The 16331-nt window shown below is 41.0% G+C and overlaps 2 protein-coding genes across 6 annotated transcripts in view; one reads left to right on the forward strand and one right to left on the reverse strand.

Annotated features, from left to right (window-relative positions):
• Positions 1-3442, forward strand: part of slc44a5b (solute carrier family 44 member 5b) — a 101953-nt gene extending 98511 nt beyond the window's left edge. For 4 of the 5 annotated variants that reach the window (XM_088928044.1, XM_088928045.1, XM_088928042.1 and 1 more), the window contains one exon: positions 838-2535. In XM_088928044.1, the coding sequence (XP_088784170.1) occupies positions 838-950 (113 nt within the window). In that variant the 3' untranslated portion in view covers positions 951-2535. Of the gene's footprint in view, positions 1-837; positions 2536-3183 lie in introns of those variants that run through there. The other variant, XM_088928043.1, reaches the window with a different exon arrangement.
• Positions 3443-5949: 2507 nt separating this feature from the next.
• On the reverse strand, positions 5950-13425 carry LOC148823346 (LIM/homeobox protein Lhx8-like). The gene is made up of 9 exons (XM_088928047.1): positions 13201-13425; positions 12079-12162; positions 11583-11738; positions 10828-10949; positions 9619-9839; positions 9313-9416; positions 8798-8893; positions 7015-7198; positions 5950-6340 (listed from the first exon to the last, which is right to left on the reverse strand). The coding sequence occupies exons 1-9, from the start codon at positions 13282-13284 to the stop codon at positions 6264-6266; spliced, it is 1128 nt and encodes a 375-aa protein (XP_088784173.1). The 5' UTR covers positions 13285-13425; the 3' UTR covers positions 5950-6263.
• Between the last annotated feature and the right edge of the window lie 2906 nt (positions 13426-16331).

Raw genomic sequence — 16331 nt, forward strand, 5'->3', positions numbered from 1 at the left:
ACTTGGACAATAACCAGAATGACTGTTCTCCCCCCAGATGTTTAGCTTCATATTTGACATCCTTCGCCCAGAATTATTTACTTATTTGTCTGGGTAACTATTGTACTGTTGTTCAGCTTTTAAGATGATAAATGAATGGATTTTATCACGTTAGAAGCTATTCTTGATATGGCTGTGGAAAAAATGTGGTGTTTAACATCTTTGCTCGGAGTGGCTGTCCCTGCTGTTTGTTCAAGTCTTAAATCTTAATGGCTTCTAGTTCAGAGCAATCTAACGACAGAAAGTCACTCTCCTGTGCTGGTGGTGTGTCCTTTAAATTAGGGGTCTCAGACTCCATTCATGGGTGGCCTAGTGTATTCTAATCCTTTTTTCCCCAAAAACCCTAGGATTTTGTTCCCAGTTAAACTGTATAAGTGTAATAGCCATGTAGGAGTTTTCTTCAGGTCTTTTACAGTTATTTAGTCCACACATTCTTTCCAGGTGGTTTCCTCCAACACACCTCAGAGTCTGGTCACCAGTAAAACCGCTGTGCGGGCAGTGAAATGACTGTACAGCAACTACTGTGAATAACGGAGAGCTCACACGGACAAAGATCAGATAAGACTAGAGCACCCCGAGAGTGAGTCCGAGATCCCCGTTATCCACCCTGCTTTGGCTGGGAGGAACCCCAGGGTCAGGCTCTCACACGTCGCCGTGCTGGTGTCAACCCTGATTGAGCCTGATCCTCCTGTCAGTCCTGGGCTTTGGGATCGCCTAACTCCTGTCCCTCTCGTTTCCCTCTTCTCTCTTCCGGTGGCCGGGAATGCGCTGGTTTCTCTGTGGGGGATCCCGCGTTAGGTGAAGACCTTGAGAGAAATGACGGAACGCCATCTAAGCCTTACTTCATGTCTCCCGGCTTGCACAGAATCCTGGGGAAAAACGAGCAAAGCCCTAAAAAGGCTACAGGCTAACAGCTTCTCTTGCAAGGCTTCACCTGAAATAGCTTTACTTACAGTATTTGTGATCTTAGCATGCTTTAAGTAACTTGTGGCTGAGACTTGGCTGTGCTGTTCATTGGCTGAATTTAATGTTAATATGAACTAGCAGGAGCCGGTTGTAAATGGACAGCTCCGCGTGGAGAAATCTATGGCTCTATTCATGTCTTATCTTTCTGGGGTGCTGATACTTTTGCCTTTTCATGTACTACACTGTCATCGACAGACTACACTCCACACTGCTTGCTGCTGGGATATACGCCTTGCCTTAATAGCAGCAATTACCAAATCTGGGTGTTTCTCGCCGTCTGCAGGTTTTTGTTTCAGCTGAGCCCTTGATTTAATTGAACTCCCAATTGAATTGATTTACTAATGACGCTTTTATGAATTGTTTTCAGTTCTGCGACTGTTACTGTACCGCTAAGAAATCATAAATGGCTTGAAAACGGCACCTTTTTCTTCAGGAGCAGCATGGTTTAAGAGATCTAATCAATCCGATTTAGGGTTCAATTAAGCAAGTGCAAGTCCAGCTGATTGAAAGCCAGCAAGATACTAGGGTTGGGAGGAATAGAACGAGGGAGATCTGATTAGTATTCTTAATTGTGGGACAAAGTTGGGAATTGTGGGTAAGGACCCCATGGAATTTAATACACAAATGCAAATGAACAAATCTGTGTTCAATCAAGAGGTAGAGGCGGGGGAGACCGTGTTGCAATGGCACAGCCTAGTTTAGTGTAGTTTGAAGAGGCTGGAGCTTGTGGCATCAGATAAGACACCAAGCGGTCTTAGCAAAGCAGTATTGAAATCCAAATATCCAAATACTGTACCGAGTTCCAGTAAGGAAGAAAAAAAATCAGTTAGCTGCTGTATCTTATATTTTAGAAGTTAAGCAATTCATTGTAATATAGACCTGTACTTTGTTTAGCATTAAGGGCTTTCAAAAAGTTATTTTTTGCAAGGGATGTTTTGTCATTTGTAGTTGACCGTGTTATCACCTGTATACAACTAGTGTAAAGCTAAATTTTGGTTGCATATTTCCTTTTATTATATTACTATATTAGCTAGGAATACTGTACATTCAGGTTTACAGATACATTATTTTTGACAAAAACCCTTATTTCACCTAAAATGTTAGTGCCAGCTGGCAGATTACCTATGGTCTTTAGTTGAGACATAAATGTTTAAGCCAGTGCAAAGAATAAGATCTGAATAGAGCCTGCTGTGTTTCAGGAATTGACTAATAGACAAACTGCATTTTCTAGTTAATGTGCCTAGGTAAGACATTTTTTGGATCTAACGCTGAACACCTTTTTGAATACAGTTTATAAAAGGATGTCAAAGCCATTTTTGGTAATTTTGTACTAGAGTGGTACATACAAAAGTGCTACATTTTTATAACACTATTATATACTTGTTTTTTTGTAAGTTTTTTTTTTGGGGGGGGGGGTATTTAACGTCTTTGTAATAGGGTGAAATTTCTTTTGTAAAAATGGAGTGAAAATGTGAACAATTTTTTTAAAATAAATTCCACCACTTTAAAACTGGTGCTGCAGTTCAGGACCCTCATGACTCCAGCGTTCTCCAGCAGCCTTGGCACTTGAGATGGTACACCGTTGTATTCCAGATAGCTCACTGGGACACCTAGAGAGAAAACTGTAGGATTCAGTCAGATCCTAATTGAGGATGCTGTCGATTATAAGGTTATAAGTGAACGTGGCCATCTTCAAACCCAGGCAAGGCCTTCTTCCAGTTTCTCCATTCTCAGGGGCATGGGGTCAGTCATTGCTCCCATGTCCATCACATGTCCAGGTTCAGGATCCACCTGTCTGGGCAAGGCTGGGGTCTTTCCCAGACTATATTGAACTCGAGAAGGTGTTCCGTCCTATGCCCGCTGTAGTCTTTTGCACACAAACATGCATCTATACATATAGGTGTCCCCCCTTCTCTCACACCGACTTTATTATAAATGTTGAAACATCCATGAAAGGTGAACAAAAATGGCCTCGTCTCCTACCAGACACAAATTTAACATGATACAGGATCAAGTGAGTAGGGCCACTAACAAAACTTGACCAGGCAAACACTTCAGCTGTATATTTTCGTAGATCGGCCTATTCCAAATCTGGGACTTTTCCCAGGAGGCATAATGGCAAGACAGGTGGTTTCTTCCTCGTTCCTGCTGTAATCTCCTTGCCTTCCTATTCCCCAGTGGAAGACCTGGAGAGAAACGATGGGTCTCCAGCCAGGCCCTTTCACATGAACAGCTCTTTAAAGAAGATCCTGAACAAATTCAATAAAAGAAGAAAGCTCAGCAGTCCTTAAAATATCATGTCCTGGAAAAGGTTTCTACTAAAACACAAGACTTCCTGCCTTACGAGGAAGATTATATATATATTGTATGGCACTTGTAATTCCTGGGACAAATTACACACACCTGCCGGTAATTTCACACTCCAGTTTATGGAATCTACAAAACTATGCAATCATATCAAAGGGAACTTATTCTATCCATGCACCATCACTGGTATTTATAATGTTTTAGGGTGGCGTCACGTACCCAATAGCTGCTGCTATTGTGGTTGAAAATTCACAGTATATTTGTTTTCTACATAGTATGTTTCTGCAAAAAAAAAGCTTGGACTTTTATGTATACTACCCTCTTGACACCAAGACCTGTATTTGAGAAACTCTATTACTAACCTCTATTTATACACAACTAGCATACAAGCCATCCAACAGGAGCCATTTGTCTCTGGGATACAATTTCAAGTTTATAACACTGGGAAGGATACGATAAGGGACAGCCAAGAACACTGACAGTTAATGTTTCATACACCTTGACAAATCATTAAGCCACTTTGGTGAGGACTTAAAGTGAATAAAATGCACATTTATACGAGTGATAGAATTATCTGAACAAACATTCACTAATCAATTACACATTCTTTCCCTTGAAGTATATCGGTTCTTTCATATTTTAAATGTCCACTAGGTGGAGCTGTAAGCTCAATTGATCACCGGAGCGCTTGAACTACCGCTCCACCGCACAGAAAGAAGCCCACTATTCCAAAGCATAGCTTTAACCTCAATGAATAAATGATTGGGAAGAGATTTAGTTACGCATACTGCTGTATGTTGAGCCCGTTACAGAATTTAAAATCCTTAGCAAAGAGCTGCTTAAGACTGGTTGAGCTAGTAACTGCTTACAGGTCTTGGTACAATCCTGGAACATCTAAAGTTGGTCAATTTTAAAGCTGAAGTTTTCACCCAGGCTTTTAAAACGCACCTTAACCTGAATAACATTACATGGGTGACATGAAATTAAATTGCAACCCAGTAGCAATTGTCTGCAGTGACTGCTTTGTTAAACCATACTATACCGTTGAGGCAAGTGTAACAACAACTTAAGGAATGTGCTATTAATGGGATTCTACCATTAATCCTCTCTATAAACATTACAGAGCATCATACCAAAGAATGGTAATGTATTTGCAAAGAATAACTAATTGTTTAGGCAGACATGAGAAATATTTGAGGCATCACATTGAGGACTTCTGTGCTTTCACTTATTTGCCAACTGCAGGTTTTGAACAATAGTTTGCAGAAGCCTTTAGAAAGTCAGCTTTCTAAAAAGTATTTCTGAAATACAGTATACTGAATTTCCATTGTGGAAATCATAATGAGTGGTGCATGTACATACTGCTGAGTGCTGCTTGTGGTTGCAGAGAAATTAATGGGCTGTAGATCCAAGACAAAAACCGATTCCACAGGGCTGCACCAGCGCTACAGTATAACCTTCAGCAACAGTGACATGCACAGACTTGCACTTGCCATTTATAGAGAGAAATGTTTGTATTGGTATAAAGGTTTGAGTAGATGTTACATGTAACATCTTAACATTGTTGAAATGTGAAATTCTAAAAACTACAGAGCAGGGGGGGGGGGAGATAACCAACTGATGGTTCAAATGCAACTGTAAATAGACGTTTCTCTTAACTGCTTGAAGAACGTTGCTCACACATCCCAAACTGGTGCATTGATACTCGAGTACCTGGTCTTGACCATGTAATTGGCCAGTGAAAAGTCTGAAAAACTATTTTTAACGTTCTCGTTGGCCAAGGTTTCTTATTTACTCATTCTGTCCATCATATGAGCTCTGAAGTTTTTACCAAGGCAAGATCTAAATGAAAGGATAGATGGATTATACTGTACATCAAGCCTCCCAGAGGAAAAATAACTTTTGGTTAACCACATTCGGCAAGTAGTCACAAGTACAACTTTCTTCAATACACTAGCAGAAAGGTTTCCGATACTTAAAAGCTTTACTGTCCTGCACCTCAAAGGTGGGGAAATACATTATCAGAGTTTAAACCATTACCGCTGTCCAGGTCTGTCCTGACTATTGCAGTCTGGACAGTACACGCACCCCCCACTTACAAGAGACTGGACAATACCCAAGACCTTGGCCCCTTCAGGGATTAGTTTTCAAGAGAAACACAAATCTGACCCAAAATACTGTACATCCCCAGAAAAGTTTTTCAACCAAAAGTACAATTTATGTGGAGTAGTCCATTTTAGCATTGAGACTTCCTTGTGGTTTCAAAAGTTCATCACTTACATATGTTGTACCTCTCACTAGTTCTGAGAGAAAGCAATGAATTATTCCATTAAAATACTAAAAAGTAATAAATAAACATTTAAAAACAAAGAGGTCTCCACAGGACAAACAGGTAAAAAAAAAAACTCTGGTTCAACAAGCATGCTAGATAGACCTCATCTTTTCTGATTTTCAAGGTATAAGGTAGAGAACTGCTGCAAGAAAATTGTTCTTCCCATTTCAAAAGAATCCATTTTCCAAAAGCCCAAAATTAACAACCATTAAAGGAATTCAAATCATCTCCCAGTCCTGGGCTAAAAGGCACCACATGCACAGCTCAAAAGAGACCGAAAAACTCCATGCAAACACAGATCCAGACAGTTTCCACAATGAATCTTTTAGATTTATTTTAAAACAAAGTGCTCAGTCACATACAGGAAATAAATAATAGAACATGAATTATTCAACCATATATATTAAAAAGTTTTACAGATACCAGTTTTACGACAAGAAATCGAGACTGTTGGTGCCAGCGGCCCTCTCGGGAGTTCTCGTGGCACTCGACTAACAATGGAAGGCATTTGCATATGTTTGTGTAACATACAGCTTTCTAAACAGTAAGGATCCATCATGCATTTCCACATGGTTCCGACCTGAATACGGAGCAGGGCTTCTCCTGCAGAGTAACTGGATCAGGCATGGCTAATAGGCAGCTGTGCCATGGAATGAGGCAGTAAGGGCGGAAAGACCAGGGATGACGGAGAATGAGCTGTGAAGACAGAACCAGGGCGAGTCCATCAGTCACTCAGTTTGCACGAAGACCCAAAGCACCTCAGCTGCACTGCAGAAACAACCCCACTGGCTGCCTCACTCCCAGGCACCCTGGGAATCCACAGACTAGCCTCACCATCTGTATGTCAGCGCAGAGGAAAATAACCACCACCATGCACAAATGAAGCACTCCACATTTAACCCCCCCCCCCCAAAAAAAAAAAATCCAGCTTCCGTTTGTTAAAATAACCCACCAGTTCCTTTTCACTTACAAGAAGGGGGTGCACGGGCCTGTAAAAGTCATCTTCTCGGCTCAGATCCTATTGTGGGCCCAGGCAGCCGAAGTACTGGGTCCCACATTGCTTTTCAACCACAGCTTTTCAGAACACCCATTTCACATGGATGACATCAGTGTTCCTCCTTAAAATAAATGTGCTTGTTGTGTTCTAGCAGAAGGGCACGGACACACACGGACACACGCACACACGGACACACACGCACACGGACACACGCACACGGACACACGCACACCTCAAAGAGGTTAGCTCAAATATTGTGTGGCCGCAAAGCATATACAAAAGTGCCATGCTGATCCCCAAGGGCACCTCTTGCCCTGCTCTTACTGCCAGACTGGTATAGGAAACCACGATCCGCACAACCTGTTCTACTCACCATCCATATAGGAGTGCAAAGCAGTCAGCATAGGGCCATCTGGAGGGACATAGGCCGAGTACTGCAGTTCCTCCATCATCGGAGGAGAGAGGCGGGAGGGCTGCATTGCAGACACTGGGGCTGTGGAAGAATGGTTAGGGCTCACATGCTTCTTGTGACGAGCTCTACAGTTCTGGAACCAAACCTAGAAAGCAAACAAGTCCAGATTAAAAATAAAAAAAAACAGGATAATCGTGGCAACACGACGCCGCCCCCAACCCAGCCGCACGGAGAAGATATCAAAAGACTCGTTCGAGAACAGCGAAAGCATCCGCTACAAAGCCGATACAAAAACAAAAGGCCTTTGTGAGCGGTTTTTTGGGAAAGAGGTATTGTGCACCGCGAACTTGCGTGGTGAAAACGTGACCACTTGAGAGAAAGAAACGGCACTTCAAAGCTGTTATTGTCCAAGAGACAAACCCATGAAGAAATTTCATCAGCTCGTTCCTATTTTTTTTAATTTGTGGAAATGCATTTTACCACTTTCATTTTTCCCCCCCAATTCCAAAAAAAGATGAGCATTATTGTACTTTAGCTTTATTAAAAAAGTATTTTGCAATTGATGCATCACTATACAATAACAAAAAGGAAAGTAAACAAATGACTAGCACATCATGCAGGAACCTACCTACAAGCATAGTTGTCTTATTCTATGAAACTGACTTTTCAGTAAATGGGCAGATGACAAATTAGACTACAGTGGAAAAAAAAGTTCTAAATCTAAAGGTCAATTCCAAAAAGACATGCAATCATTTCCAATCTCAAGCACTACTTTTTACTGCCTGAATTTAGAGCACAAGCACAGATAGATTCTAAAAAACTGAACAAATGCAGTTGGAAGAGACTTACAGCTTAAGGAAGCTCAGATGAGGCCCCAGCTGAAAATGCAAAGCTCTAACAATCAAAGATGATATCCAGCTCAACTTCATATGCATTTTTAAATGGTAAAATTTTAACCTGGATTTTAGGATAATCATAGCTTACATCACCTTGGAGCAGAACATTAGTTTATTAATGTCGAAATTGTTGCACTGAGTAAGTCCGGTTTTACAAGAATAATAGTTGGTGCAAACGCGATCCTTTGTTGAATGGTCCAACTTTTAAGTATAGACAAGTTTGTCACCTTGGAGTATCATTTTTCACAAGACGTTTCACAATGCAAGAATGTGCACGTTTGTGGAATCAGAAGGTTTTGAAGGAGCCGTGGTATGATAAATTGGCCACAGTAATTAACCCTTCGTCTTTTTTATTCCCAGCTAGTGGGAATGTGGACAGATATGCATTCTTCCAGCACAAAAAAAGGACTTCTTTAAATGCAACCAGTGTGAATTTAGTTCATATTTGACTTCCAAAAGCAAAGTAAGCAGTCTTGGATCCATTCATGAGGCTACACTAGTTCAATGTTTGTCCCAAACAATTTTATTTACTTAACTGGTTATTTACCCCCTTGGCTCCTACCTCCAGTACCTCTGCCCGTCTCCTCTCATTGTGCACATCTTGTGTCTTTTTCATTTGTCATCCTGTAAAGTGCTTTGAGAAGCCACCTTTTAAAGGTGCTATATAAAATAAAGTTTAATATTTAAGCACTTTGAAAACTGGTGCCGTTTATTCATTACACGCCAACAACCCCCTCCCCTCGTGTCAACACGGAAGCAAGTACAAGTGAATGTCATCGTTTTCAGAGGCCAAAGACCAGTCACTTTCTCGACCATGGTCTCATGGCGGACAGCAAGGACAGTCCTACCTGTATTACTCGCCTACTGAGGCCTGTTCTTTCTGCTAACTTCTGAAGAGTTTGTGCATCCGGGTTGTTGTCCTGAGCAAACTGGGCTTGCATCACCTATACCAACACACACATTGACAGAGGCTTTAAGCAGAGGAAACCTTGAGCAAGCAAGTGGCTGGTACGACGATGGTCTACAAACAGTAGCACTCTTAGGACCGCAATCCATGAGACCACAGGATAACAGGACAGCCCATCTTTTGAATATTATTGGAGAATTCATTGTTCAGGACTAAAGTCAGTTTCTCACATCTAGATCAAAAATCTTTAAAAAAAAAAATTATTCCCACCATCATGAAGGTGTTCTACAAAGAACATCTGGAGATTTAACGATGGATTAGTAACTACCAGCAAGCACCGAGATTATCTGACAAACTTCACCACCACAAGAATATCCATTTACACGCAAATAGAAAAGGTTCGTTTCGGGGTTGTTTTTTTTTAACCTCTGGGACAGAGAAGTCGGCTGGGTTTACCTGAAGCTGGTCCGCTGTGAAGCTGGTCCGAGCTCTCTTGGCCGGTTTGGGTTGGTTGACTTCCTGTTCCGTCGGCATCGCTCCTTCTACATTCACACCACTTCCTGCAGTTACAAACAGTCAGCGAGGACTGCTTTTGGACGTGCCAAGAGCAAAACACTTTCAAACACTGAACAGATCCCCCTGCGTTAGTTCTTAAAATGGATAAGTCTTCAAAAAAAAGTACAAAAACTAGATTTTACCTCCTTGCAGCTATTTAAAAAGATCTTCTCACTCTGGTTTATTTACTCACTTGAGTCCTCTTACCATTTTCTACTGCGCGCTTGAGATTATCCAACATGCAGTCGTAATGTGTCCTGCAGAGAACTTTCTCTTCCACCAAAGCAAACTCCTCCCCAGTGGACAGCTGTCTCTTGCAGGAGAAGCAGGCGAAGCACGCCAGGTGATACACATTCCCCTTTGCTCGGCGGACCCAGTCTGTCGAGTGTATGTTTCTACCGCAGCGGGCACAACGGGTCCCATATCGCCTGCCCGGGGCAGAAAGACTGCGATTAAAACCAACACTGGCATGCCTAATGCCCACACAACAGCTGCCCTCAGTTGTTCAAGTCCATACCCGAGCCACACCAGCTCACTCTGGTCTCGGCAGCATTGAGAGACCAACTCCCCAGTGCTGCATCCAGGGGTGACCACCCCCCAGCAGTGCTGGTCCCCCCTGTATCCACAAGTCCCACTGTCGTTCCATGAGCAAGGCGTTCTACAGCAGAGACTTGAACCCGCCACCTCCCAGGCATGAGCCCAGAGACTTACCCACTACACTGACCTAGGTAAGGTTACAATAAAAAAAAGCATTGCTTCCTAGAAAAATGTGGTAAGAAAATACCATGTACATCTCGAATTAGGCATACTACTTTTGTTATTAGTCATCGTAGGCTTATTCTCCATCATTATTTTGGAAAGCCGAACTAGGGAAGCTCTAAAGAGAATTGTTCCAGCTCTAAAGTTGGAGACAAGCCAGAGTAAATATTAAACAGTTTCCCTTTGGTTTACAATATGGCTATTTTATTACAGCTGTTTGATGTTAGACTCTGGCATAGATGGTCTGTGCTCAGCAATTACCCAAATTTGAATTTATTGTACATGCAATTTTTAATGGTGTACTGCATGGTATTTAAGCTCGGCAATTTGGAGAATTTATGACCGCACATGACAAAACTATTGACCCACATTTGCTCCCGTCTTAGTTTTATGATAAAGGTCAACCAAGGCTGAATTAAGAATGTTCTAAGAACTATTATATTGGTCATTGTCACTGCAGGTAATCTCCCCATGAAACAAAACCTTGACTAAAACAGAATCGGTTATGCGAAAAAAACCGAAACACCGCGAACAGAGGTCAGAATGTGATGTACAGTAACTAGTCAAGAGCAGTCAAGATAGTGATTATCGTTTAGGTAAATGCGGAAAACTGTGAAGACTTTAAATACCTAGAAACGCAGCTACTGTCTTGTCTACCTGAAATAATCCAGTTTGCAGAATACTTCTTTCTCTTTGATGTAGCAGCTGGTGTGTCTGCCAAGCGACGTTCTGCACACGCTGCAAGACAAACACCTCGCGTGCCAGCACAAGTCATTTACCTAAATATTGGAGGAAAACAAAGGGACTTAACAGCGCGTCTCGCGTGGATTTTTACACGCCTTTTTCATCCTTCTCGCCACACTAGCATTCACAATTCACTTGAACGCGTTTCACGAACAGCACACTTAAAAACGAGTTAATACTAGTTTGTGGAAACCCACGAAACATATATATATATACCCCTTTGGCGTAAGTAAAGCCATTTATGTTAGGATATTCCTGAATCATTGAAAGCACCGATCAACAGTTACTTTAATACCTGCGGGATTATGTGCAAAATAGTTTTCGACAACACCGCGAACCCCATTTGAAAGCATTGCTTTTAGGTTTTAAGATTAAGCAACAAAACTCGAGCAGCAAAGGGTTATTTTGAATTCAGAGCACGCATTTATCGTCCATAGTTTCTAAGCGCAATGGATAGTAAGTCATTTTAAACCAATAAATATCGAAGAAAGAATCACCGTGTTCAATTTTCGCACAAGCGCCTGTTTTTTTTTCTTTAAGAAATAAAATCCATATCTTCGCTTTCGACGTTTCCAGTCGCTAATGCGCCCGGCCAGGTGTACGAAACTTTCAAAAGCTCGAGTAACGCGAAGGCGCGCGTCAAGTACAAATGCGCTCCATTGTCTTACCTTAAGCAGGTATTTATCAACTATCTCCAGACCGCAGCTGGTGCAAATGCTTTTTCCCAAAAGAGAGGCCGAAGTCATCGCCTGCGGCGAGGACGAGGGCGACAGCGAGGAGGACTGGGAACAGGAATCGTCCTCAAAGATCTCCTCGGGCGTGCTCTGAGTGACACAGCGAGAGAGCATTCATTAAACAATCAATTCATTAAGCACAAAATACATTCTAGGTTTCAGTCCGAACATTTAGACTCTAAACACGTTTGTCACAAAAAAAAACTTCCATTTTCATGAGACGTCGCAAATAACTGGGGGAAAAAAGCCTGTTTCATAGTAATATTTTTATGGAGAATAAAGAGAGAGGCTGAAAACGACAGCTTTAAATTGCCGATTTAGCCATTGAGCGCAGGTGGAAAAAGCAGCAAATCGCAGGTGAAGTTATAGTCCTTAGCCATTAGAAACGTTGTGCATTTAACGCGTCTGACGATGGCACAAAAACTTTTACCAGTTCAGTTTCCGTCCTGGGTTTCCTACATCGACCGAAAGACCCGGTGGCTGCCCCTTCGCAATCTTCAGACATGACGAGAAACTAAAAAAAAAAAAAGTGGGGAAAGACGAAAACAGTTTTTACAGCGCTTCACCCAGGAGAACTACGAACACAAACCTTAAGCATTCGAGCAGCCTTTTAACCTCTGCGTAACAGCCCATAAATAACATCCACTTGCCTTTTCACCATGACAACCTCAGCGACGATTAAGATGTCATGTAGTAAGTAAATATTCTACCCCTTGCTTACAAAAACAGAAGCCACTCGAAGTTAATGCTTATCCTCCGTGTATTATTCTGTTAAGATCTGCATTCGGGACTCAGAACTGGTTAACACAAAGGTTTACTCCCCAAAGTATCAATTTCTGGTGTCAATCAAAACCAGTTTGGAGTCAGTTGGAAAAGGGAATTGATTTTTTAATAACAGCAATTAAAAGAGCAGCGTTTGCCCCAAACGTCTTTGAAAAGGGTAACCCAAAGGTGAAGGGTTTTAATAAGCTTCTCGAGGACTAATTACTCCAGATTTAACAGGGTGCGTCTTCCATTGCTAATTTGAAGGAAATATTGGGAATTTAAACTGAAAAGCCGTCTCCCTCGTTTTAACAGGCAACAATTACAGCTGCAGGTGATTCAAACTGATCTTTTCCAAATGGAAAACAGTTTTCGGTGTTTGTGGCTGATAATTGTGTGCACGTACTCGTTAAATCGAAATACGGACCCTTTTTTTAAAGGCACAGAATCCTCAGTGGCAACACGTTTATAGCAGCAGTGTCTCAGAAACCGACTCTGCGTGCCTCACAGGAAAGAGTTATTTTAACCAGCAGCCCGCAAAATACCCACCCTACCCTCTTTATAAACGATTAATCCAATACAGCATAGACGTGTAAATATATGAGGTGTAAACACCTATGGGGAGTCTACAGAGAACAGTAACATTAAGGCTCGAAAAACGAGGTTTTCCCGAAAAGAAGCAAGTTTTCAGAGGCATATGAAATCACAAAACAATAAAGAACCCCAAGATCGGTCTTAGGCATTCAAGAGCAGCCCAAGTCATGCGGGCGGAAGAAACGTTTCCACTTACCGTCTCGCTTGAGACTGAATTCAGGGCATTTCCTTTATCTTCTGCTTTGCTACACACAAGCATTTGTTCACCTTTCCAGTACATTTTACTTTCAGACTCGACTGTCGTACATGCCCCCCCCCCCAAACACAAGGTTAACCCCCCGTGTAGAAATCCCGAGACGATTCCCAATCGCGTTATTTCTCCCGATTCCCGAAGACCAGCAAGTTACTCCTGGAGTCCCATTTTACAGTTTGCCTAAAGCCCATACTCTCGTAAAAAGTTTTGTTTTCGGGAGGGAGGAACTTTTTTTTTTCTCCCTCAGTGTTTTCCTGGCGTTTTTGGCCGCACCTCCTCGTCTGATACACGCCTATGGATGTGTTTGGTGGTTGTACGAGGAACATGGTTATGAGACCAACGTCAGAATTACCACAATAACTTTTTTGACTGACTTTTATCTCTCATCAGTTGGCAGGCTCGTGCGAACACTTAAAGAGAGCGCTCATGTTTCATCTTTTCTCCGCACCGCCCAAAGGTTAAAAAAAGAAAGAAAGAAAGAAACACGAACAATTAAAACCAGCTCTGCCGAGCCTGCACACTGCTTGCGATTCTTGTCGTTATCCACCCCTGAACTGAATCCTGAACAACAACAAAAAAAACAACATTCAACGTTTTATCTCGCAAAGGCGCAAACGATCCTTAAAACCTCTCCCATTAAGATTAACCCGTAGCATCTGGATGACAAGATAAACTGGCGAGGTTTTTAGTTTATTGTCAACCAACCCACCACCTGCACTTGCTAAGTGGTACCTCGGGATACCAATATAGCATCAGCGCTAATGGAACTCCCTGATGCTGAGGAGATTTGGAGAGACCCTACGCGATTGAATAAAGACCGCGTAAAGCCGCTGCCTGTCGACCACACAATAAAAAAAGCGGGTTTGTTCTTAGCATTGTAGTAATTGTTTCAAATACCCCCACAGTTTGATTGACAGCTGTCACACCTGAACTCCCTTTTCTGCTCCCGTTTGGGCACGAATGTGTGTAGCGGAGTTAGAAATGTGTTTAGGAACCACATACCCAAGCGCGACGCGTTTACCTCTTGTTAATTCTCAGCCACTCGAGCGCTGGTTTCGTCCCGAAAGTGAGAAATACAGTTCCACCGAAAGACTGGAGATGTATAAAGAGCGTCGTAAGTTTCGTTTTTTTTTAATATTCATTGTTTTTCTTAACCTTCAACTTCTCGTGTCGGAAAGTACAACCTTGGTGCGATTCCTGAGATGATGCACGAGGTTCTGAGCGACACTGTGTGTCTTAAGGATCTGAAGGAATATTTCAATCAATGACAGCCGGTCTTGCAAAGCCTATTCTGTTCAGATTTGTTTTTCTTACGTGTTCAGTAATATATTAGTATTCACAAAGTAAAATATTATGTCAGTCTTGGAAGGTACTATAGAAAAATAAATAAATATGTTGTAAGCTATTATATTTCATTAGATTTCGTTATACAGATTTAAAACACGACAAGACGTCTAAAGTTATAAGCTATGAGTAAATAATTAGGTATCAAACTGATATCTGTTATTTATATATTATATATACCAGTATACTATATAATCGTTATATACAACGTTCTGTCAAGTATTTTGGTTAAGATAATCGTTGGTATTAATCGTATACAGCAAAATGTGTTGACAATTATAATGAAGGTATCCCAAATATTTTAAGTAGCAATGAGCTCCTTCCAGTTTTATTGAAATGTCTTCTGAGGCTTGTTGTTCAAGCAAAATCTTATTGTGAAAGCGAAACAGGCTACCAGTGGAAAAAAAAAACATTAAATACATTGTATTCATTTTTTGTTCTTAGTTTTGACCTATAACAAACTTGCAGAGAATGTTTCATCTCAATGAATCTGCAGCGTACTGTAACACCACCTCCATACAACGTGGTAGAAAAATTGGGTGTTTTTTTGTGAACAAACCGACATAATAGGTGTCATTGTGAGTGTCGAATGTCTGCTTCCTTGTAATTATTATGTTGACATAAATAATTCTAATTGAAATTATTTCAGTCAGTTTTTCTACCTGACAAACATGAACAATAACAGTAATTAGAGACTCAATACGTTTTATAAGCAGGTATAACAAACACGTTTTCATATCTTCAGATAAGCGTTGTACTTTGTTCCCATTTCATTTTGAATATATATATTTTTTGTTATATGCATTTTAAGGTAAAGACATTGAGAAAGATCTTTGTATGATTTTTTTTCAATGTTTTTGTTTATCAAATCACCCCCAATAAACAAGAAGTGCAATTAATACAGTATAAATGTTAGCCGAATAAAATAGTATTTTAAAACAGATCTGCAGCTGTAAAATGTTTATACAGTATTATTTTGTCATTCGTATTATTATATAAACATCTATTTATTGTGTGTTCTTATGCTGGGATAGAGGATCAGTGGGTGATTCTGGGAGGGGGTCTCAGTTGATAAGAAGCGAACTTTTTCAGTCAAGTACTCTGAAACCATTAGCTTCGGTTTGGGTAGTTATTTGTTATTTAATACGTGATTTGTTTTTAATTATCGGTATGTTTAATCAGGAACACACCGCGCCGATAAGCCAATAATTCCAGCGTCATGGAAGTCTACTTGCGTGCGCCGGTTTTGAATACAAAAAGGAAGTCTCGCACACTAGGGCGGCCTGCCTTTAACCATCACTCATTAACAAAGTCTTACCATTTAAAATGTACATTTCTTCATCACAATCACCGTAAATATATCTTCTCATAACCTAAACATATTTAACTTCACTTCCTTTGAAGATTGAATGTCAAATAATCATTCGATTAACATTTCGTTGGTGTTGTTGTTGATGTGTTTATTAATATTGTACATATTAATAACTCTTTAAATATAGGAAACTAAATGGCTCATTTATGATGTGGAAAAAGCTTGGTACATTGTACGAGTCGGGGCTCCGGCCAACGCAGTTCAGTACGAAATTCCAGGAGTAACTCGCTGCAGTTGTGAATGGTCTCTTCCAGCAAAAAAAGACGTCAGTCCCCTTAAAAAAATACTGAGGTGCAAATGCAAATACTGAGGTTAATTTTCAACATTGTATATCTAATCGCATTGTATAATTGTCTAA

This window comes from Atractosteus spatula, chromosome 11 (assembly GCF_055471065.1).
Source record: "Atractosteus spatula isolate fAtrSpa1 chromosome 11, fAtrSpa1.hap1, whole genome shotgun sequence".
In the NCBI taxonomy this organism is placed as follows: Eukaryota; Metazoa; Chordata; class Actinopteri; order Semionotiformes; family Lepisosteidae; genus Atractosteus; species Atractosteus spatula.

Bases quoted from the DNA above. Each gene is read 5' to 3' on its own strand.
- LOC148823346 (XM_088928047.1), bottom strand. From the start codon at position 13,284: ATGTACTGGAAAGGTGAACAAATGCTTGTGTGTAGCAAAGCAGAAGAT. The intron at 10,950-11,582 runs GTAAGACAATGG...TCCAATATTTAG, and splicing joins TTGATAAATACCTGCTTAAG to GTAAATGACTTGTGCTGGCA. The intron at 9,840-10,827 runs GTAGACAAGACA...TGCCCCGGGCAG, and splicing joins TGCAAACTGGATTATTTCAG to GCGATATGGGACCCGTTGTG.